Source organism: Silene latifolia, chromosome 10, assembly GCF_048544455.1.
Source record: "Silene latifolia isolate original U9 population chromosome 10, ASM4854445v1, whole genome shotgun sequence".
Classification (NCBI taxonomy): Eukaryota; Viridiplantae; Streptophyta; class Magnoliopsida; order Caryophyllales; family Caryophyllaceae; genus Silene; species Silene latifolia.
In genome coordinates, this window is record NC_133535.1 from 6,611,287 (window position 1) to 6,634,006 (window position 22,720).

Genomic DNA, 22,720 nt, shown 5'->3' on the forward strand with positions numbered 1-22,720 from the left:
GTTGATTGTGAATGTAATTCTCACCTATAAGGCACGTACTTCAACAATTAAAATCATGGAATTAAAACTACATTCTAATTATAAAGAGAGAATTAAGTAGACAGAATTGTGTCCAACAAATACTTACTGACACCGAAAAAATATCGACAGAAAAAAAAAAAAAAAAAAAAAAAAAAAAAGCATGGGCGGTAAAAGAGCGAGTTTACAATGGGTGAGTCTGGTAGGCGTGATATGGCTTCAGTCGATAAACGGAACGAATTCAAACTTCCCTGCGTACTCGTCCGACCTGAAACAGCTGATGTCTCTGTCTCAACTGCAACTCAACAACCTGGCACTTGCCTCTGATGCTGGTAAGCTGTTTGGATGTTTAGCCGGGTTGGCTGCCTTATGCCTTCCGCTATGGGTGCTGCTTCTCGTTGGTTCTACGCTTGGATTCGTTGGGTATGGTTTTCAGTATCTGTTCCTTACGCATCAAATTTCGTCTCTTTCGTATCCCATTGTCTTCTTTCTTACTCTTCTTTCCGGAAATGGCATTTGTTGGATCAATACTGTATGTTATATTGTTACAATTCGGAATTTCCCCCATCACCGTCAGGCTGCCGTTGGATTAACAACCAGTTATCTCGGTTTAAGCCCTGTCGTGTATACAGCCTTTGTTGATGTGTTTTCTTCGAGTTCCACCTCCGTCAAAACAGCTCAACTCTACATGCTCTTCAATTCTGTATTTCCTTTAATAGTAAGTCTTGTGACAGCACCCTTCATGCGCGCTGTTCATCCTGAAAAGGAAACAGGAGCGGAAACAGAAACAGAAACCGAGATCGGCTTTGTCGTCCTTTTCATGACGACATTAGCCACCGGTATATATGCTGTAGTAACTAGCTTGAGACCGATGTCTATGAGGTCTTTGCCATGGTTAAATGTGATGGGACTCGGTGCATGCTTAGCACTTCCCCTCTTGATTCCCCTGACAGAATATTTCCGAGAAACACTGGAGCACGGTTGTATCATTAGTAGAGAAATGAGAGTATGTGATGTTACTCTTGAGGCCGAACCTCATCAAGGAGCCGAGGAGTTTGAGACTAATAGGATGAAAGAAGAAGCCGACAATACTGCAGAGCAAAAGAGCAGCGCCATAGAGGATATCGGCGTGAAATTGATGCTGACGAGACTTAATTTCTGGCTATATTTCCTCATATACCTTTGTGGCGCCACCCTCGGACTAGTATACCTCAACAACTTGGGACAAATAGCAGATTCCAGAGGCTATTCCAAAACATCGTCTTTAGTCTCACTGGCTTCAGCGTTTGTTTTTCTAGGGCGTCTCGTCCCATCACTTCTGGACTACGCCTACTCAAGGAATAAGTCGATGGTTCCGGGACCGAGTTTCATAGTAGCAGCCATGGTGCCAATGTCAGGAGCATTCTTCTTACTTAGACATGGAAGCAGTGTATGTCTGCAACTAAGTACAGCAATTATAGGGCTTAGCACAGGTGCAATCACCGCCATCTCGGTTACAACCACCACCGAGCTATTTGGGGCGGCCAACTTCGCCGTAAATCACAATGTTGTGGTAGCCAACATCCCGGTCGGGTCCTTCCTATTTGGAGGTTTAGCCGCTCTTCTGTATCGTAAACACGGAGATGAACATGGAAGATGCATTGGTTTACAATGTTACAACCAGACTTTCATGATTTGGGGATCCCTTTCTTTGCTTGGTACCACCCTTGCATTATTCCTCCATTTCCGGACTCGCAAATTTTATTCGCAGTCCAGGTAGTAGTAGGAATGTAGGATGAAGGTCAACACGATTTCGTGTTACCTCACTTAAATCACCATACTACACTATACAGTATATACTCTAGTTATTTTTTGTACACTAGTATAGAATTAGACTCGATGCTAGTAACATTCGGCAGTGCCAGTGCCAGTGCCAGTGATCAAGGCTAGGTATATCAGTATATGTAAATGTAGGATGTAACAGTTACACCATGTTCTTGGCTACAAGAACTTTAGTGAGACGGTCTTTTACTTTTATCAGGCAGTCTTATATACGAAACACAGTGCAGTTTTCTAAACCAGCATAGAGTTAAAAGTAGAAAGTTACTGTATTTACTTTCGGAAAAGAAGAAAAAGAACAGTAGACAGATATTTGGAAATCAGTTGGGAGGCAGGCATAAGAGCATTTACTCTATGGGGCATGTACTTGGGGGAGTTGGGTGGCTGTAATCGAACCCGATTTAACATCTCCAACTACATCCACAGCAATCCTTAATTTCAGATAGAGAAACAAATACTACTACCTTCATCACTCTGACGTCTCAGTGATATCACACCTCCAGCCCTTTGACTTGTCACTGATTTTTTTATGTTGACAAGTAATTTATCATCAGTCCGTCTTGCTTCAGATTGCCTTATTTCAGACCGCAATAAGACCTCTCACAAGTGAGAAGCACATGGGTGGTGGGACACCCCCATGTGCTTTCCCACTCACACCCTAAATGGGTTTTTTGTGAGAGGAAATGGTATCCGTCTGACATTTCAGACGGATATGGCGGTCTGATATAAGAATTTGTGATCTATCATATAAAGGACAATGGTGGGCCGACGGGGTGTTTCTTAATATCCTCCGGGTCCATATTCAAATTTGTGTCCTCATACCCTTGTCCGAGCATCACGGAATAAAAGTTCCAATTTCACAAAAAAGTAAGCAAAAAATTAAAATATTACATAAAAAACTGTTCTTTCGTTTAATTTTCTTAGTGTATCCAAATTAAAAATTTCTTAAATTTATTAATACTAAAGTTTACCTAATTAACTTTATTGTTAAGTACTCCCTCTGTCCTGGTCATTTATTGTCTTTTCCATTTTTGGGTGTCTCAGTCATTTGTTGTACTTTCTATTTTAAGAATGAATTTGATGAGTAATTTGATCATTGATACTCAATTTATTCCACTTGTCATTTAGTAATTGGCCCTCTCCCTCTTTCCTTGCTCTTTGTGCCAAAACCAAAGGATAACAAATGACTGGGATGGAGGGAGTATAATATATAATGAAAATTTAATTAAACTACTAAAAAAAATTAACGAAAACTGGAAAAAAAAAGTATACGTAGATCGATTATCGGTTAACCGATAATCGAACCGTTAATAACCGTTTAATGTGGTTAACCGAACCGTTTATAACCGTTAGAAACGGTGCGGTTTAGGTTCGGAGTTTTGCCAAACCGAACCGTTTGCGAACCGAATTAAATTAGCGGTTCGGTTCTATGAACACCCCTACAATTACGCATATATTTAGCAAGCGTCATGCTAGAATATGCTCCAAGGAATTCGCCATTGTTGGGGATTGAGTGAACCGGGAACCAATATACACATCCGAGATTCGACGGTTGAGGACACAAGAGAAATACTTCCTCCCTTCAACTCCACTCTACCTATTTCTATTTTCTACACTATTCACAAGTGCATATTCAATCTCGATTTTCTCTCAATACATAAGTGAAAATATATTCATGTGGGATCTTGTTTGATTCGTCTTTACGAGCACATTAAAAATATCTAACTTTTATAATTTTTGCAAATACGTAGCTAACGATATTTACCACGTAAAACACGCGTTGGCGAACGTAAAAAAGCAAAGTGGTAGGGTGGAGTTGAATGGAGGAAGTATATTGATAAGAACCCACAAGCTTATTGATCAGTTTTTCAACTATGGGGGCCAACATCTTAGGGCTTTGTACTCTTTCGAGGTGGTTTGAAAGTCGGTGGCTTTAACTTACCTCACTCATTCGAAAGGATGAGATAGGTTGGTCCTACTCTAGAAGATCAATCTAGTTTTCTTACCTTATAAAAAAAAAACATCTTAGGGCTTTGTAAACGACTAAACGCTACTAGAAAGGCTGATAGGTTTAATTTTTTATCTCCTCACCTCCCAACTAGTCTTTTTAAGTCCTGATGTAACATTCATGTGGTATAATGATATTCTTCTATAAGTCCAAACTTGCAGTTGTGAATACGGACATAGCTCTTACTGCGTGGGGACGCCATAATAATACCCTCTCCGTCTCCGTCTCATTCACTTGCTTACCTTTGATCAAAATCTCTCTTGCAAAGAATAAAAAAGGTGTTTCTGTTTGGGATGGATGGAGTACTAACTTAACTGTTACCAGTAAAGACGATAACAAAAACCGTGGTCATACAAAATTTAACCATGCTAACAGCAGTAACAGGAACACAGTTAAAGAATTTTCCAATAAGTCAAAGATGAAAGGACATTTAATAGAGACCAAGAGCAACGGCTTAATTTGAAAGGACGTCAAGGATGAAGAACATTTTATAGAGACCAACCACACAATTGTATGAAAGTTGGCATAAGATAAACAAAAACCACCACGACAGTCGACAACCGACGGCGATAGCGATAATACAGCCTTAGTGCCAAAATGGTATGGGGTTGGCACAAGAGTACAGAAATTCATTGGAATTAAGTCATCTGAAAGACTTCCAACTTGCCAGATCCGACAGAATTGCATTCACACAACTCAATACAACAAACATTTTTCCGATTATACTCTTATCTTGCAAAATTCATCTACAAGCAGACATAATACATAATAAATATAAAAAGGCTAAACAGATATTAAATTAGTGGATTCACCTGTATGGTCGTACCGAAATAATCCTGCTTTATAATGTTCCTAATGAACTCCGAGCGGCAAGTGGGGATTTTTATGACTAACCAGATAGCAATTGTCAGAGTATCACCAAACTGATATGACCCACCTAATGCTCCACTTTTGCCGAAGTTATAATCGCTTATAGAACCAAGCTGATGTCAAACTCACTCGGACATCTGAATCACAACAGGGAAATTGTGAAAACCGTGGCAATACTGTTATGATAGCCTCTACGTCATGAACAAATGATACAGAGTACTTAATACCGCACATCCGAAGTATATGACAAAAACTGAAACAGCTGAAAGGCTACAAAGGTAGCAGACTAGCAAGGGTGCAAAATATGAAAACAGCAATATGCTAAAGAATTGAAGAAGGTACCTTTCGGAGACGCTCGTCATTCCATGCCTTCCATGCATTCCTTACTTCAGCTAACTGAGAATCAGGCATGCTTACATTGGCATCTAGAGTTTCAAGCCATTTTTTCCAGGGAGACTCCGAAGGGTCCAGGAACTCTGAAATCTGAGGCAGTAGTATCGTTCTGTAGAACTTATCTACTGCTTTGTTAATGTCCTCGGAATCAACTAAAATTTGCATCTCAGGTCTTTTCTTATTGCCAGGTTGCTTTCTTAATTTGAAATCATTCCCTCTTAACAGCAAAACTTCTGATGGAGCAAGGGGTAGGATGATCCTCGAGAACTTATTGAGTGACAGCTCCAGAATGTCTCTAGGAAGCAAATCACGTTTTATTGCGACAGCAGTGCCCACCATTTTTCGAATCTGTCCAATTGACATCCTCATTGTCATGTATCAGGAATCAAGATTAATTAAATTTTTGAATTAAAAAAAAAAACCCACCAACCATCAAACCACTCGTATATAAATTATATCTAGTCATAACGATTACTAGCTAGCTGGTCTTGAAGTTGGTCCAAAAACGCTCAAATTTTTCTATCATTTCCATCTTTGCAGAATGTATTAAATAGGGAAAGATGAACGTAGGGAATTTAGCGCTCCCACGTAAAAGAAGGAAAATAAAAAAGAATAATTTCAAAGTGTTTAGGCTTGTAAACCTAAACTCCATAAAATTAGGGCCTCACAAGTACAATTTTGAGAACGACTACAAACACCACCCACCAATAAATATCAACCCAATAACCAGAGAATAGCCTCTCACTCAAGGAATCTTAGTTAAAAGAACCTCACACAACCCAAAATCCACTTTATATAGAAAATCTACTGCAATGACCTTGCTAGAGAATAATTTAGTAATAATGCATAAATCGAGTAAGATCTCTGAATGCATTTATGGCCTTAATCGTCTACAACATACAGCATTCATATATTCACTATAATCTATCTCTCCTTTTTAAGTAATGTATGTTACCATTATCACTCCAGAATCAAAACTCTGCTAAGATATTTTAAATTGTTTATACAAATCAAAGAGAACAACTGAATACTTGGGTTCCAGCTAAATACAAGGATCATGTAGAGTAAAACAGGATCAGAAATCTGAAAACCGAGGTCAATTTGCAGTGTCCTTTATACTCTTAGTACACAATCAAAATGCTTAAACACTCAATGTGCAAGGCTGAGACTTACTTGATGAAGCATGAAAGACTCTCCACATATGGAGAGCTCAACAAAACTCATTCCTAGAGATTGATCCAACGGGCCACAGGAACACTGAAATATCTTCCTCCAGTGGGACGAGCTAAGTAAGTCTGCCTCATCAGTCTCATGAAGCCATCTTGCATAAATGGCAGAAGTAGACTTGGTGTTTCCAGCATTATTATGCTCAAGTACATCCTCAGAGTTAACCACTTCTTCTGAATCACTTGGGTCTAAAAGGTCATCAATCAATTCTTCATTGTTTAATGCCTCAGCCTTAGTAGCCGCCACAAGCTGAGAATCAGCACTATTACCGTCAACCTCCAAGGGCGGCAACTTGTTAGACTGTTTCTTTCTTCTGTTAGCTTGCCCTTTAGATGTTTGTCTACGGTAATTGGCTCTAGCTGTGTAATTATGGAAGGGGTGGCTTCCCTGAAAATTGTATTTACAATAAGGAACTAACAAAAACATGGACACAGATAATTTGAAGGGTGAAGAAAAACAGAATGTATGTGTGTTGAAAAAGAAAACGAGTAAAAAGTACCTCAAAAGAGTTAAGAATGGTGTTGAAATCTGAAATATGATGATCAACTTCATGAGGTGTAGAATCGGGAGTAATGCCGATAATTTGGGCGGGAAGGAGGTAAGAGTAATTACGAATGTGGCATTCCCTTCTGGGATCGAAGCTCCTTTGAGAGGGTAAGATGGTGAAGACAGAAATATCAGGAGGAAGATGAGAGTTGACGATGTTGGCAAGGCGCAGGCCGTTAGGATCAGACATCCAAGCGAAGTCGGGGATTTCCAATTTGAGAGAGATAGTGGTAGCGAGAGAGTGGACCCCTTTGTCAGTGCGACTACTCCGACCCCACCCTATCTTCTCCAGCTTCCCATAGTTGCTTTCACGGATTCCTCCGGCCTTGTACAGTGCTATTTCCAGAGCTTCTTCGATTGCTGCGCTTTTGTTTGTTTAATTTAGTAAATTATTAATCATTAATCAAGCAAGACAGCCAATCATTGATGGATGAACATGCCACTTACTCCGAACGTTATCCTCTCGTTGCTTCTGCAAACCTTAGAAATAAACAAGGGAAGTCAATGGACTCAATTCACAAGAGAACAATGGAAAAGGAAAGAAGAGGGAGGTGAGGTGTACCTTTGTAGTTGGAACCAGAATACCCCACCCGCATAACTACTTTCTTCTTCCGGAAGGCTTCCCATTTGGGAGATACAGTTTCAGTTACAGTTACAGTTTCAGTTTCAGCAGTTTGAGGAAAAGAAGCAGCATGGGAGAATACTCTATTAAATTTCCGACTGTTCCTCGGATACAACACCCTGATTGGTCTGCCAATAACACTAGCCCATTGAATTCGCACACACCAACACGATGCCACCATTTTCTTCTTTTTTTTCTAACTCCCCTTTCCCCCTTTAAACTTTTCTCCTTTATCTTCTTCTGCATTTCACCACTCACGAAGTCACACATCTTACTTTGTTTACTTACACTTCTTTTATGGACTTTCTTATACAACAAAACCCAAAAAAATATACCTAGCTACATCAACTTACAGTAGTATTTAACTAGTTTTGGGATATGTCACACCAAGCTTGTTTAGATCTTAATTAGTCTATTCTTGGTGGAATTGAATACACTATCACTCTAATATTAATTGAACATATATATTGTTCGTGTATTTAGAGATAACTTGAGCATATATAAACATAATGTATAATATTGAAAATATTTTTCTCGCATTATTTTGTAAAATTGAGGAGTCAAACTACAATATCGACAAACAGAAAACGTCAAACATAAGAAACCACAAAGTTCAAAAGTACTGGCGTAAATTAAGTATAAAAAAAAAAAAAAAACTCTAACATGCCATAGAGTATAATACACATTCCTTTCTGTTTTCTTCCGACATTCCTTTCCAAGATTTTTTTTTGTTCTTTCAACTTAACTTTCTTTCCCTTTAAACTAGCTTTACACCGAATTGTCATAATCAATTTACGAAACTTTCAAAAACTAGCATTAATCAACTAACCTTAAACTTTAACCTAACAACCTCTCCCACCCTAATTATACTTAATGACCTCTCTACTCCCGCTTTGACAGCAAAGAGCTATCTGGAACTGCGTGACCCTCTACCACAGTATACGAAAACCCAGTTGGGAACTGCCGGACCTCCATCACTTGCCTCCAAGATCTCCCTTTTTCAACTTCAACCAACAGCTCTCATTCTCCGGCCACCATATCCAAACTCACCCTCACAACCTCATTCATTCACTTTCTCACACATCACAAACTCCATCTCTAACTTCCTAACTCCAAATTAACTTCATCTCTGGCAATGTTGTGGCATCTGGCGGGTCTAAGGTCGTGGCCTCGTGGGTCAATGTGGCTAAGTGAATCATGTGGTATGCAACAAACTCATCTATAACATGATCTTTATCTTCGCCACACCACGATGCCAAATATCAATCCCATCTATTTGGCAATTGGCATTTAGGAACTCAGAGAGTGTTCGAATACAAAAAGAGAAGTGGAGGGGAAGGGCGAGGTAGGGGCCTAGGGGTATCGAACAATGGAGTATCACCTCTAAACTTTTCCTATATCGAATAATTCTAATTCGCCTTGTCGAAGGGGTTCATTTTCCCTCCCTCCACATCGCTCCACCTTCATTTTGCTAACTAAACCCGAAAAATTACCTTCTACTCCCTCTGTCCCGTTGTCCTGTTCCATTTTGGGTATCTCCGTGAAGAATGAACTTGATAAGCAATTTGGTCATTCACACACAATTTGGTCCACTTGTCATTTAGTAATTGGCCACCTCCTTTTTCCTTGGTTTTTGTGCCAAAACCAAAGAACAACAATTGACCGGGACGGAAGGAGTATCATTTTACACCCTTCATTCATTACACTTCAAATCCCTTTATCCAAAAAAATGACTCCTATCTCAAAATGTCCTCTTTTCTAATTATTGCTATAATTAAAGCCACAAAAAACCCTATATTGTCACATAAAAATATAAAAAAAATGCAACTTTAATCAAACAAATACCAAATTAAGCATGACTAATCATAATAAACACGAGTAATAATATCATAAATTTGCAGAAATATAACAAAATCGAAAAAAATACTTACATGTAGAATTAAGATTATATAAGCTTGCAGTTGCAGGTGAAATTGTGCAACAATGGCGAAGGGGTTTTTGTGTGAGGTTTAAGACTGATAGTATTAGTGTCCCCCAAAGATTGGATATTTGGAAGATAGCAGCTGACATGAACCGGTGAAAATGAATTTGTTCTTTTTTCGAGACGGTGGCTCGCTTCATTTCTTAACCATGAGATTAGGGGTGCGACTTGAGTCTGCGTCTTTCAACCATATGCTCTAATTAGACATGTCATGGGTCGGGGTTAGACCGACCTGTGTAAATAAAGCCTTGAACCGGTTCCGCCATATGTTCTTATTAAACGTGTCATGGGTCGGGGTTAGGGCAAAGCCTAAAACCGACCTGTGTAAATAAAGCCTTGAAACAGACCATGGGAGGTGGGGGTCGAGGAAAGTCGACTCATGAGCTAGTCCGAGTCGGCCAAGCTCATGTTCTAGTACTTTCAAATAATCAATCTAAAAAAATTCTTAAATGTCTAAATTCGACTTTGAGTGAAAAGGGTTATCTATTCCCCGATTTATCCTTACATGTTCCCTCTGTTTGGTGGTTCGTTTTACGTTTTACTAATTTGCGTGTCAATCTTTTTTCTTTGTGTTTTTGTATTAAGTATATTCATGTTGATAATCTTTCACTTGTACAAATTGTAAGTTATTGTAAAAACATTCCACAATTATACGTAAAAAGTGTATCAAAACTAATAAAATGATCACAACTAACATAAAATAATTCATAAATAAAATATACTCATCGTGAACAATAATTTTTTTGGTGAAACCATAAAACGGTTATGACATATGAAAACTGATACATCATATATATATATAAAAAAGGCTCTATCGACAATAAAAAAAAGGGTATAAATAACACCGTATGAGGATTAAGAACGCTTCTAATATTAAAGAATACTCTACAAAGAATACTTTGTATATTTTCGCATTTATGTAATGCTAGCTACATGTTTTTTTAATAACCTATAGTATATAACTTTATACATTAACAAGATATAGATTAAGCTAATGTTACGAGTATGATTTCAAAGGTGGAAGACCTATACGGACAAACCTTGATTTCATTAAGAATCATTGAATCAAATCCCACATCGAAGAGATAAGAAGCAAATTGTCAGTTTATATATGAAGTATTTCCTCTACTAATTAGCTCTGATACCATAATAGGCCTTATAATTGATTTAAGTCCTATTATTGAGTATCAGATTTTAATTTTTGTATAGAAAATAAATTTAAGTGACTTGTGATACCGTAATTTTCTAAATGTAAAATGAAGATATTAATATATATTTGTCAAATTTTTTTTAGAAAATAAATTTAAGTGACACCTTCAAGCTTGCAGAAATGCAGGAGTTGAGAGGTCCCGGATTCGACTACCAGCTGGGGCGATGATAACTTTGTCACTGCAGCCCCCGAAGGGGTGGCTTACATGGTCCATGTGGTGGTGCGGGAATGCATGGGCCCGGGGGGATTCAACCCCCTCGTCATTAAAAAAAAAAAAAAAAAAAAATTAAGTGACTTGTGATACCATAATTTTGTAAATGTAAAATGAAGATATTAACATATATTTGTCGAATAAGAGTATATTAAGTACCCGAGTATAGCTAATGATTAGAACCATAACCTTGCACAACGATTCTATAATAAGGTCACCACTCGCCATACAAAACAAACGCTTCTTTAATGAAAACATTATTGAATGAATATTAAATCTTGTACAAATTTGAAAATTTTCAATCTTATATGGCTTCTTGTTTAACAAATAGTGAATTTTTGTAATACTCATAATCTTTTATCGAAAAAAAATAGCAAATGATATTTGAATAAAAATCATGTTTGGAAATAGGATCCACGTAAAAATCAAATTTTTGACACGTAGATTCGAAGCAGGCGTGCCTTGTTCTGTGCCGTCTTTATATGAAACATATCATTAACAGGCGTCGTGTCCTTTTTAAGTACGGATAAAAGAAATTTACTAGAGGCTTGGTAAGGCTAATGTGATCATTTAAATCAAGTACCACACCGTAGAACTAAAAGGCCAATAACTATTTTATATAGAAAGTATATCATCACTTAATAGTCTGATACCATGTTAGGCCTTATAAATTGATTTAAGCCCTAATATTGAGTATTAGATTTTAATTTTTGAACATTTTTAAATAATACTCAAAAAAAATTATAACAAAGAAATTCACTAACTCAGACGGAAATCACGTCGCACAACTTAAAATATGATAGAAAAAAAAATGAAGAAGAAACTCAACCGAATTGATTAGAGTATTACATCAGGATTAGACTATTAGAGAACATAGTAACTTGATAAATGTTGGCTCCTAAGTTTGACATGACAACTTTAAACTAGTAAGATTTTACCTTATAAGTTTTGACATGTTAAATATCACTCACATGATTAGATAAGAAGTGTATATGGAATTACAAATAACTTGTGGTTATCTACCACTATGTGGGTTTTATTTAACCCCTTGTGACGAATAATGAGAATTTGTATAAAGAAAAATAAAGAAAGATACGTACTTCGTAATATATTTTCGTATTTATGTAGTAATAGTGTAATACAAGCGTCATGAAACACTGCGAAAAATATGATAAAGTTTCATCGTTGAAAATTTGAAATGAAGTACCACATCGAAGAAATAAGAAGCCAATAGTAGTTTTATATAGGAAAGTATTTCTTAAGTTATAATGAGTTTGATTCTATGTGAGGCCTTATTTACTGACTAAGTCTTTCTATTGACTATTCAGTATTAGATATATAATAACAATTTTTTTCCGTTAAAGACGGGTCAATGTGTAGTAATCGACTCTAATTATGTTTAGAATTAAAATCTCCAACTTTTTCAAGTAGTGAAGTAATTTATTTTGTTTTGCAATTAATAATAACTCGTTTATCAATATTTTTGTTCTAAAATTAGGTTTTGTCAATTAGTATTTTGGTTATCAATTACCATCAATGTGGAAGGCGTGGTGGTTTGGTTGGTGAGACGGTGGCTTTTGGCCTGGTGGGCGGTGCTTCTGGATCGTCGGATGGGAGGGTATGGTGGTCGGATCAGGGGGGGAGGGATGTGCGGTAGAGGGGGCGGTGCTAAAATTAGGTTTTGTCAATTGGATGAGGGGATGAAAAAATGACAAGAATAAAATTGTAAATGACGTATATGAAATAGTAAAATCCGTATGTGAAAAAACAATACCCTTATTTTAATGCAAAAAGCAAAATGGCATTGAAGAAAATTTATTTATTAAAGTAAGAATTATAGAAACCGCAAAAAATCCCATGATTTGCAAAAACTTGGGTTGTTTGGTTGCCATTATTTTTGAAAAATAGAGGAATTAGAAGTTCCCGGAAACTTTCAATGCCTACATAATGTAGGAATTGGCTTACCTACTTCCCCCTTGATCATTGGAAGTTTCCATGAAATTTAATTCCTACATGTGCAACCAAACACTTTTGCCAAATTCACCCGAATTGGATAATTCCTATGAAATTGAAGTTTATAGGAAAATTAAGTTCCTTATCAACCAAATGACTTACAATAAAGGATTCAAGCTTGGAGTTTAAAGTTTATGAATTTTATTGTAAATTTTATGAGTTCCTTTATATATATATATTGATATTAAAAAATTATAACAAATACGTATAAAATCATTTACATTTTCAGTTTGATGTCAAAAAACCTAGGGTTTAACCAATTTTTTTCCAAAACTCGAAAAAATTATACATTCTATCTGTCTTAAGTTAAAACGAGTAAAGTAGTATCCCATCTGTGGATGAGACAAAAATAAAATGTCTTGAGAATAACAAAATGTTGTTTTATCTACACAAATGAATCATTATTTGACTAGTCTTAAGACACTTGTCTTAAATGATAATTTGTGAAATGTAATATGGTTGTACACCTATACTAGCCCTGACAAAATTGACCCGAACTTGACCGACAACCGAACTCAAGACTCGAGCTTGACCCAAACCCGAATTTATCGGAATGTTTATTGTTGCAAACTAAAATTACACCCAAAATATTGCAAAAATTTAAAAATTGCTCCCTAACCTATATTTTTGCATTTTTATGACAAAAATACCCCTCATTTTTTTATTTCTCATATGTTTATCGACCTCCATTACAACTCTACCCACCTTTCTACCACCTAAGGACTCCACGGTAAACAACCACAATCCTCCACCCAAAATCCACCATCATATTCGTTATATGAGAATAGAAACTTAGGGTTTTGGTAGCAATTTTTAAATTTTTGCATTATTCTGGGTGTAATTTTTAATTTTTTTTTTAAAAGGAAGCAAATTTTAAAAAGTGTATTTTAAAAGGGAGTTATTGATAATTTATTATTACAAATAACTTGATAATAGTTGGCCTGAGCCTAAAATGACCCAATCTAACCTGAAGTTCACAGTCCCGAAACTAACCCGACTCAAACCGATTGACCTGTTTACCAAGAGAAAGCAAGAGCAACGAGCCAACGACTAGTCGACTACACAATAACAGAACAAAACCATTACTTTTCCCCAATTACAACCCTAGTCCACCACTCCACTTGCCACCGTATCGCCGGCCTCCTCGCCGCCGGCGTGCCTTAGCCGATATTCATCCTCGCCGGCGTCCGCCCTACCTGCCGTCTGCCGACCTCTCTCCATTCTCCAAGGTAATTTCTTAAATTTTCCCCAAATTTCAAGCTTTATTTTTTACTAAAATAAAATTCGATTATTGAGCTATGCTATTAGAGTTGTTAGTTGTTAATTTGTGATTGTTGGTTTGTTAATCTATTTGTGAAATTGTAGATTTGTGGTAGTTTAGATTGAATAATTGCTTAATTATCTCATTTTTCTAAAACCCTAAATCACTCACTTACTTTCTTAGCAATTAATTTCGGTTATTTAGACACTTATTTGAGTTTAATTTCTGTATTTTGGGTAATTATAGATGCTTTTGATTGGGTATTCTTGCTTCTCTTAATAATTGATGTGTTTTTAATAGAAGCATTTGGTTGGGGTGTTCAAATTGCTTGAAAATCTATGTTGCTCATGACTATATTGCTGCTCAATTTCACCTCCTTGCTTATTATTCATGCTTGACGTGATCTGTTGATGCTTTACAACTCATTTGTTTACATTTACAGGTATGTTTACTGCTGCTCGAATCTGTCATACAAGGAAGATCAAACACTTCCTTCCTCTCTCTTATCACCATGGATTTCATGCTACAAAACTTTTCTCTACTTCTTCTCCTCCTTCTCCTTTGGAAACTCAAATAAACGACCCACAATCTCCACCATTTGAATTGCAAACCCTATTAAAGGACCCACAATCTCACCCATTTCAATTGCAAACCGTATCCAACTACGCCCAAATAAAGGACCCACAATCGTCAATTGAATTGCAAACCGCTGTATCAAACTATGCCCAAATTCAAAATTTCTCAAGAGAAGGTAATTACGATCAAATTGCTTGTCAAACTAAAGATATCTGCAATGGCTGTGGTGTTCATATGCAAGACATTGACCGTAAACAACCTGGTTTTTACAAAATGCCGTCTGTTAAAAGTCCGTATTACAAGGTAAACATTAATCACGACCATTTTATTGAAGAATATGAGGCATCGAATCTGTTCAAAAAAGGTTTTCTCAATGAACTTATGTTGCCCGATCCCCCTCCATTGCCCCAGAATAAGCCTATAATTTGTGAGCGATGTCATTCCCTTAGAAATTATGGTAAGGTTATGGATGTTGCGGTCGAAACCGCATTGCCAGAATTTGATTTTTATCGTACTGTTGGTAGGAAACTTGCTAGTGCTTCTGGGGTTAGGTCTGTTGTTTTGATGGTTGTTGACGCGGCTGATTTTGATGGATCTTTTCCCAAAATGATTGCGGATTTGGTATCGATGACTATTGATAAGTGTTCCATGGATTGGAAGGAAGGAAAGTCGGGGAATGTTCCGCGACTTGTGTTGGTGTTATCTAAGATTGATTTGTTACCCAATGCTATATCGCCGACTGGATTAGAGCATTGGGTTAGGGCAAGGGCTCGAGAATGTGGGGTTCTTAAATTGACTAGTCTTCATCTGGTTAGTGCAGTTAGGGGTTGGGGTGTGGGCCATTTGATTGACGATGTTGTTCAATTGGTCGGCGATAGAGGTAATGTTTGGGCTGTAGGTGCTCAAAATGCTGGTAAATCCACACTAATCAATGCTATGCAGAAGTTTGTCACGGAGACGGAGACGGGGGAGTGGGCGAGGGCAAAAACAAGGACAAAGCAAGAGAAGAAGATGAGGAAGAGGATGGGAACTGGGGCGGGGGTGGGGGGACTACCATGTTTAACAGAAGCAGGAGTGCCCGGGACGACCCTAGGGATTGTAAGGGTGGAGGGGATTCTTCCTGGAAAGGCCAAGCTGTTTGATACACCGGGGCTTTTTAATCCACATAATCTTGTGAATCGGCTGACGATGGATGAACAAAGGCTTGTTCAGATAACGAAGGAGCTGAGACCAAGGACTTACAGACTCAAGGTCTGCTTTCACTGCTTTTTGTTTGGGATTTTATTTGTTCATTCATTCCCTGCAATATGATAAATTATCACGAGAAACGGTGTCATATAAGAATTTGAGGCACTTTTGTCAAAGTTATTTGATGCAGTTGTTTTCTTCACAATGAATGATGGCCTGGCCACTTAAGGTCTCAATCTATAGGTCATACCAGAAGAAGCGTTCGTTATTTTGGTATTCTTTTCTGATGAATTACTTCCTATGTCCCTTTGATTTGTTTACCATTTCCATTTTAGGGTGTCTCATTCATTTATTTACCTTTCTATATTAGGCATGCCTCGTTATTTGATCGTTCAATTTCATTATTGTCCACTTGTCATCTAATAACACTACCCTCAAATGCTCCCCTCCCCTTTCCTTAATCTTTGTGCTAATAGCAAAGGTAAACAAATGACCCGGACAAGAGGTAGTATTAATGAGAGGAAAACGTTAGGTTTACTTTACCACATGTATTAATATTTTATAGGAGTGCAAAATGACATGATATTTTTTGTGGGCATGCTCTAGTAAAGTTATGCCATGGGAAGTGATTGTCGCTATGCGTGATGATGATGATGTTATCGTTTGCAGAGGCCATTTTCTTTTTCTCCTTTTCAATCCTAAGCATCGTGGAAATCATAATCTTTAGCTATGTTTAGAATATGTTGATCCGACGATTGGAATATGTTTAAGTGTCTTAAATTTATTAGTTACGATGGACTGTCTTCTTGGAGCGCCTTGCCGAAATGTGAAACTGTGAATGATATGGACTTGGTTCTAACTAGGGAGTAGGGACATATTATAATTGACAGCATGTTGACTATTTGTGTTTAAAGATATTAGTTAATGCCCTATTCTGAGATTCCACTATAAAAAAAATCATTGTCTGATGCTTCATTTTTCTATCATTTGTTACTACAGGCTGGTCGTTCAGTTCATATTGCTGGGCTTATGAGGCTAGATATAGAAAAGTTGTCTGTAGAAACTGTTTATATCACTGTTTGGGCGTCCCCTCTACTGCCGTTACATATGTCGAGAACAGAAAATGTTGATAAGCTGAAGAATGAATTTTTTGGGAAACAGTTGCAGGTAATTTTATGTTTCTTGGTGCATGATAAAAATGATCATTTTGCAGATAAAATTATATTTGCTTTTGATTTGTGTGATCTTTTAGGGTATTGAAGGAGGCTCTAGTCTAAAACCTGCCATTGGTGGTCCGGGTCACAGGGTCACAAGAAGTCTTGGTTATTGGCTTTCCTGTGATATTTGGCATTTGCAATACACTATTATGCTAGCGATAGTTGTCGAGTAGATAGGCTAATCCTGATTAATGTTGTAAAGTAGTATTTGTTGCATCCTTTTTCTATCATGAGACCATCTTGTCTTTGTTGCAGCCTCCTATTGGAGAAGATCGTGTCAAAGAGATTGGAAACTGGGCACGAAGGGAATTTCATGTGACTGGAAGTAGTTGGGAAGCAAATGCTGTTGATGTAGCGGCTGCTGGTGTGGGTTGGTTTTCCATTGGCCTCAATGGAGAGGCAGTCATTGGTGTTTGGACATATGATGGAGTTGAGGTGACAGTGCGAAAGGCTCTTCTTCCTCACAAAGCGTCGGAGTTCGAGATTGCTGGCTTTAGTGCTTCCAAAATTGCGCGGGAGGCAGACAGAGCTAGAAACGGTGGCCGGAAGAAAAAAGCATCCCGCGGTATATCGAATGCTATCACGTCTATTAATAATAGGTAACTTATTCGACTAGAACTGGCCTTATTAATACTTGCCTTCTTAACGTGTGGTAGAACCTCCCGTTGAACAACATGTTCAACCCGTTCTTAGAACAGTGGCCCAAATACGTTCATCCTGTTTGACTTTGTATTATGTTTCGCTCTTCCTTTTGTTTTTCATTTTTCGCTTTTCTTTTTTTTTTCGCATTTTGAGGTGTGCGTTCACCCATGGACGGTTCTAAAGAATGATTCATGTGAGCCAACCCCAAATCATTTTGGGATTAAGGCTCTGATGTTGTTGTTGTTGCTGTTGTAATTGAATGGCCTCTAATTTTAATTGTTCTTTCTTCAAGATGGAAGCACGAGTTGAATTAATGGGTGCATTGAAGAAAGATGAGCATTCTAATGTAGATGGAGCTGATTTGTATACAGGGTTGGAAGTTTTTAAGAGGGTTCTTGTCTACGGAGAATAATATAGGACCCGCTGATCTTTTGAAAGCTTGTGAAGCGTTTTGGTTGTTTTCCGAATGTAGTGATTTGCATTTAGAATAATGTTCACTACTCCCGTGAGTCCGTGACTGTTGCAAGTGCCGAAAGATGTTTTTCTAAACTCAAATTGCTGAAATCATATTTGCATCAACAATGTTACAAGAAAAACTCGGTGGTTTGGCATTGATATCAATTGAAAATGATTTCTCGGAGCTGCTGGATTGCAAAGATTTGATCGATGAATTTGCTTCAATGAATGCAAGGCAGACAACCTTATTTTGTAAACATTAGCATTAGGAAAACATTTGGCATAATAATGTAATTTATTAGAGAAATGAACTTTGTTAAGTATTACTTTATTATGTAATTTGATTTTCTATATATTTTGGGGCCTCATCTTGAAATTTAGAACAGATAGGACCAGATCTTTTTTATAACTCTCCATCAATTTGACTTGCTTGAGACAGATTCGAATCATCTGTTTCATCTTCGTGTCTCATTTTTATTTGATATATAAGCAATTACGTACTCTCTATCAGTCGATAAAGAAACAGGTGTAAATAACATATAAGAATGATGTGACGGAACATAAAGACGATGAAACACGAGATGAGATACAAAAATGAGTCAGAAAATACGTTCTTGCTCGACACTACAAATACTCATATTTTACATAAAGACGATGATGAAACACAAGATGTGACACAAAAATGAGTCGGAAAATACGTTCTTGCTCGACACTACAAATACTCATGTTTGACATTTTTAGAAGTCACCCAAAAAAATCCATTTTAGGAGGGATCTGTGACAGCCCACATCAATCTTCATTGATGTTTACTGAACTTGCTATAATTTATTTTTGCATGCATAGTGAACTGTATCTGTATTTACTAATTTACCTATCCTGTAATTTTATCTTACAACCTAAAACAGATGAAAGGGGTGTAAATAATTTACAGAACTTTTCGAAACAATGCACACTACAAATCTTTACATAATTTCGATCACCATCTATCCTGGCAACTACAAGTCCCATTCTTCATATGATGAAAGAAACTGACATCTTTTACAAAAATTTCCCTACCGACAATCTTCGATATGAGCTTAGCTGATGTATGGCAATCGAAACACATTCTAAGATTTTTCGACACTCTAATCGGCTGTGAATTGCTCGAAGAGACAATCCCAAGACTTATAGCCAGCTTTTCTGTGTGAGAACATGAACATGGATCTAAGTCGTCCTCGCTACCAAGAATCGGATTCTGCACGGAATGCCCTGCAATCTTCATTTCCTCGGCCAATTTATGCCACGTATCCATGGCTATGTCCAACAATGGTGAAGAAACCCTTCCTCTCTCGAATGAATGTAGTGTAGAGCCTATACTGATATAACTGCACTCTTTCACTGTCAATGACTTCATATTATTGACAAATTTCCTCGAAACCTTTGAAGCATCCCATAAGCCTGAAGATCCATATATATTGGACAGAAGAATGTAAATGGAAGGATTTTCGGGTTCAAGTTCAAAAAGGGCTCTTGCAGCTTGCTCTGCTATCTCTGGGTTCGCGTGAGTTTTGCATGAGCGAAGAAGAGTGAACCAAATGCAAGCGTCAGGGTTAAAGGGCATTTGCCTGATGAGTTCCAAAGCCTCATCGAGCAAGCCGACAGTTCCCATTATAGCAACCATACAAGTATAATGCTCCAAACTAGGGCTAATCCCAAAATTACTACTCATTAGGGTAAAATACTTTCGACCTTCTGATATCAAACCATCACGAGCACAAGCTGAAAGAAGTGCAGTAAAAGTTTTACCATCTGGAACGATTTCTGACGTTTCCATTTGTTCAAAAAGAGCGAAGGCATTTTTGGTCATCCCATGCGCTGAAAAGGACAAGATCATAGCATTCCATACTGCATTGTCTTTGAAAGTTTCCAAGTCGAATACCCGTTTGGCTTCAGGTATGCTGCCACATTTAGCATACATGTCTATTAGGGCACTCTTAAGGAACAACTTACTAGAATCATCTAAAAGACCCTTTAAAAGGTACCCGTGTATTTCTCTTCCTAATCTAAGGGCTCCAACTTCTCCACAGGCCGATAAAAGAATGTTGAATGTTACCGAACTAGGTTCAAACCTTTCTTCAAGCATTTTTTGAAATAGACCAAATGCCTCAAATACACCCCTTGTGTTGGTGTAACCCGCAATTAAGGTGTTCCACATTACCGTATTCTTATCCTTTGTTCTCCAGAAAACTTCAGTAGCTGAATCTATCTCGTAGCATTTTGAGTACATATCAACCATTGCGCCTGAAACAAAACAACTAGACTCAAGCCCATTTCTCAGAACATAACCATGTAGTTCCTTGCCATGACCTAATGACCCTAAATCAGCACAAGCCGCAAGTGCACTTGTTACAGTAACGGAATTTGGTTGAATTGACTTTCTCATCAACAAAGATTGGACACTACCACTGTTAGGAGATTGCATGGCCTGGAAAAAACTCAGAGCTTCAATGTTATGACCAGATTGCTGATAGCCAGATATTATAATATTGAATGTAACAACATTTGGATGCAAACCCGTTTCCAACATTTCAGACAACAATTCATACGTCTCACTCTTTTTGTCATCTCTAATGTAAGCAGCAAGTATTGTGTTATAAGTTATCTCATCCGGCTTTGGACCGACAGCTTTCATGGAATGAAATAGTTCTAGAGCAGCTTCGACATTTCCCTCACTCGTATAAGCTGCAATCATCTCATTGCATATGGCAGAATTTTTGTCCTTCAGCCTACAGAAAATGCTTTCGGCAGAGTCAATCCTATGGCATTTCCAGTACATTCCAATTAATGACCCATCTATGTGAGTGTTTCCACAGAGGCCGAATTTGATAGCATGTCCATGAATCACTTGCCCTAATTCTAAATCCTCTAAGCCAGAACAAGCGGGTAAAATACTGACGACTGTCACAGTATTTGGGGTTAATGAACTCGAAAACATCTTAACATACGAATCTATAGCATCTTCATAATATCCATTATGAGAGCAACCCGAGATTATTCCATTCCAAGTATTCACATATGCCTTCAACCCTTTTTCTTGCATCTCCTCTACAGTTCCTAAAGCCAATTCTATCTCCCCGTTATGCGCAAAGCCAAAGACGAGTGCATTCCAAGAAATCAAATCACCCTGCTCACCGTCTGACTCCATCCTACGAAATGTACCTACTGCCTCATCAACCAGACCATGATCCATATAAGCTACAATAAGCGCAGTCCACGACACCACGTCTCTTTCACTCATAGTATCAAAAACAGTCCTCGACGACCTCAAATCCCCACAATTCGCATACATATCAATAAGAGCATTCCCAAGGAAAACATCCTTCTCCATCCCTCTTCTCAACACAAATCCATGAACCATTCTACCTACTCTCCCCACCTCCATTGCAGAACAAGCTTTTAATATCCTCGGTACAAGAAACCTATCAGGCAACATCCTATCATTCACCATCATCCCCAACACCGAAAAAACATCAACCCACTTCTCCACTTTACACAACCCACTAATCAAAGCCGCAAAACCTGACACTTCTCTCTTAGGAATTTCATCAAACACCTTACGTGCATCATCCAAAAAACCCGCTTTCGCCGCATAACACACCACCAACTTATTCCCAACAACATTACTATCTAAACCACCCAATTTAACAACCTTCCCATGCACCTGTCTACAAACAGAAGAACAACAACAATCAGACACACCATTTTTACTAATTTTGTCTAACACATTAATACATTCAATTATCACATTTTCTGTACTATTATAACTCAAATTATGAAACCCATTATTAATTTGATGTTTTGAGATTAATTTGCCTTCTGGGTACTTGTAATTTTGACGTGATAAATCATTAAGAATGGTTTTTTCAGCAGATGTTGCTTCAATTTTGAAAGATGATGATGGTGAAAAGATAAGGTTAGGAGTGTAGTATAGTGGAGTGGTAGGATATAATCCAGTAAAGAACATTTTACAGAGAAATTTAGGGTTAAAATTAAGGAAGAATTTGAAGTGTTAAGGCCATAGATTTTTGGTTGGAAGCAGAGGAGTTTGAGAGTTTATCTCTCCATTTTTTGCAGGGGATTTTGCATCCCGACAAACCTTCGTCCTTGTCGTTTTTTGTTGGTTCATGTTCAAGGTAGAGACACGTAAAATGGGTCGGGTCGAGGCGGTCCGTCCGGTTTAGTTTCGTATCGAGCCATTTTTCGGGGTCCATTGGGTCAATGTGACCGCCGAAAGCGTCGTTTTTGATTCAGGTCGATTCAGTTGGTTAGTACTCAACGGAGCCCTTTTTGGGTACAAGAATTACTATCTACCTTCTCTTTTCTACCTTTTCCTCTCACAACCGATTAAAATATCGTTTCTTTTGCTTTGTTCACTTGCTTTTCGACCCCACACCGTATATATTAAATTAATCAATTGTGAGAGA

The 22,720-nt window shown here is 37.7% G+C and overlaps 4 protein-coding genes across 4 annotated transcripts; 2 read left to right on the forward strand and 2 right to left on the reverse strand.

Annotated features, from left to right (window-relative positions):
* Window positions 1-23: 23 nt before the first annotated feature.
* On the forward strand, window positions 24-2,034 carry LOC141604888 (protein NUCLEAR FUSION DEFECTIVE 4). The gene has a single exon (XM_074423440.1). The coding sequence runs from the start codon at window positions 182-184 to the stop codon at window positions 1,775-1,777; it is 1,596 nt and encodes a 531-aa protein (XP_074279541.1). The 5' UTR covers window positions 24-181; the 3' UTR covers window positions 1,778-2,034.
* Window positions 2,035-4,500: 2,466 nt separating this feature from the next.
* On the reverse strand, window positions 4,501-9,563 carry LOC141604889 (putative tRNA pseudouridine synthase). The gene is made up of 7 exons (XM_074423442.1): window positions 9,434-9,563; window positions 7,443-7,742; window positions 7,328-7,360; window positions 6,834-7,240; window positions 6,281-6,721; window positions 5,057-5,455; window positions 4,501-4,851 (listed from the first exon to the last, which is right to left on the reverse strand). The coding sequence occupies exons 2-7, from the start codon at window positions 7,681-7,683 to the stop codon at window positions 4,840-4,842; spliced, it is 1,533 nt and encodes a 510-aa protein (XP_074279543.1). The 5' UTR covers window positions 7,684-7,742; window positions 9,434-9,563; the 3' UTR covers window positions 4,501-4,839.
* A 4,349-nt stretch (window positions 9,564-13,912) lies between these two features.
* Window positions 13,913-18,607, forward strand: LOC141604884 (GTP-binding protein BRASSINAZOLE INSENSITIVE PALE GREEN 2, chloroplastic). Its single transcript, XM_074423437.1, has 5 exons — window positions 13,913-14,146; window positions 14,621-16,005; window positions 16,942-17,109; window positions 17,415-17,758; window positions 18,094-18,607. The coding sequence occupies exons 2-5, from the start codon at window positions 14,623-14,625 to the stop codon at window positions 18,113-18,115; spliced, it is 1,917 nt and encodes a 638-aa protein (XP_074279538.1). The 5' UTR covers window positions 13,913-14,146; window positions 14,621-14,622; the 3' UTR covers window positions 18,116-18,607.
* Window positions 18,608-19,161: 554 nt separating this feature from the next.
* Window positions 19,162-22,400, reverse strand: LOC141604886 (pentatricopeptide repeat-containing protein At1g20230-like). Its single transcript, XM_074423438.1, has one exon. It carries the CDS (start codon window positions 22,258-22,260, stop codon window positions 19,234-19,236), a length of 3,027 nt encoding a protein of 1,008 aa, XP_074279539.1. The 5' UTR covers window positions 22,261-22,400; the 3' UTR covers window positions 19,162-19,233.
* Window positions 22,401-22,720: the final 320 nt, after the last annotated feature.

Bases quoted from the DNA above. Each gene is read 5' to 3' on its own strand.
- LOC141604888 (XM_074423440.1), top strand. From the start codon at position 182: ATGGGCGGTAAAAGAGCGAGTTTACAATGGGTGAGTCTGGTAGGCGTG.
- LOC141604889 (XM_074423442.1), bottom strand. From the start codon at position 7,683: ATGGTGGCATCGTGTTGGTGTGTGCGAATTCAATGGGCTAGTGTTATT. The intron at 7,241-7,327 runs GTAAGTGGCATG...ACAAAAGCGCAG, and splicing joins ACGAGAGGATAACGTTCGGA to CAATCGAAGAAGCTCTGGAA. The intron at 5,456-6,280 runs GTAAGTCTCAGC...TCAATTGGACAG, and splicing joins AGTCTTTCATGCTTCATCAA to ATTCGAAAAATGGTGGGCAC.
- LOC141604884 (XM_074423437.1), top strand. From the start codon at position 14,623: ATGTTTACTGCTGCTCGAATCTGTCATACAAGGAAGATCAAACACTTC. The intron at 16,006-16,941 runs GTCTGCTTTCAC...TTGTTACTACAG, and splicing joins CAAGGACTTACAGACTCAAG to GCTGGTCGTTCAGTTCATAT. The intron at 17,759-18,093 runs GTAACTTATTCG...TCTTTCTTCAAG, and splicing joins ATCACGTCTATTAATAATAG to ATGGAAGCACGAGTTGAATT.
- LOC141604886 (XM_074423438.1), bottom strand. From the start codon at position 22,260: ATGTTCTTTACTGGATTATATCCTACCACTCCACTATACTACACTCCT.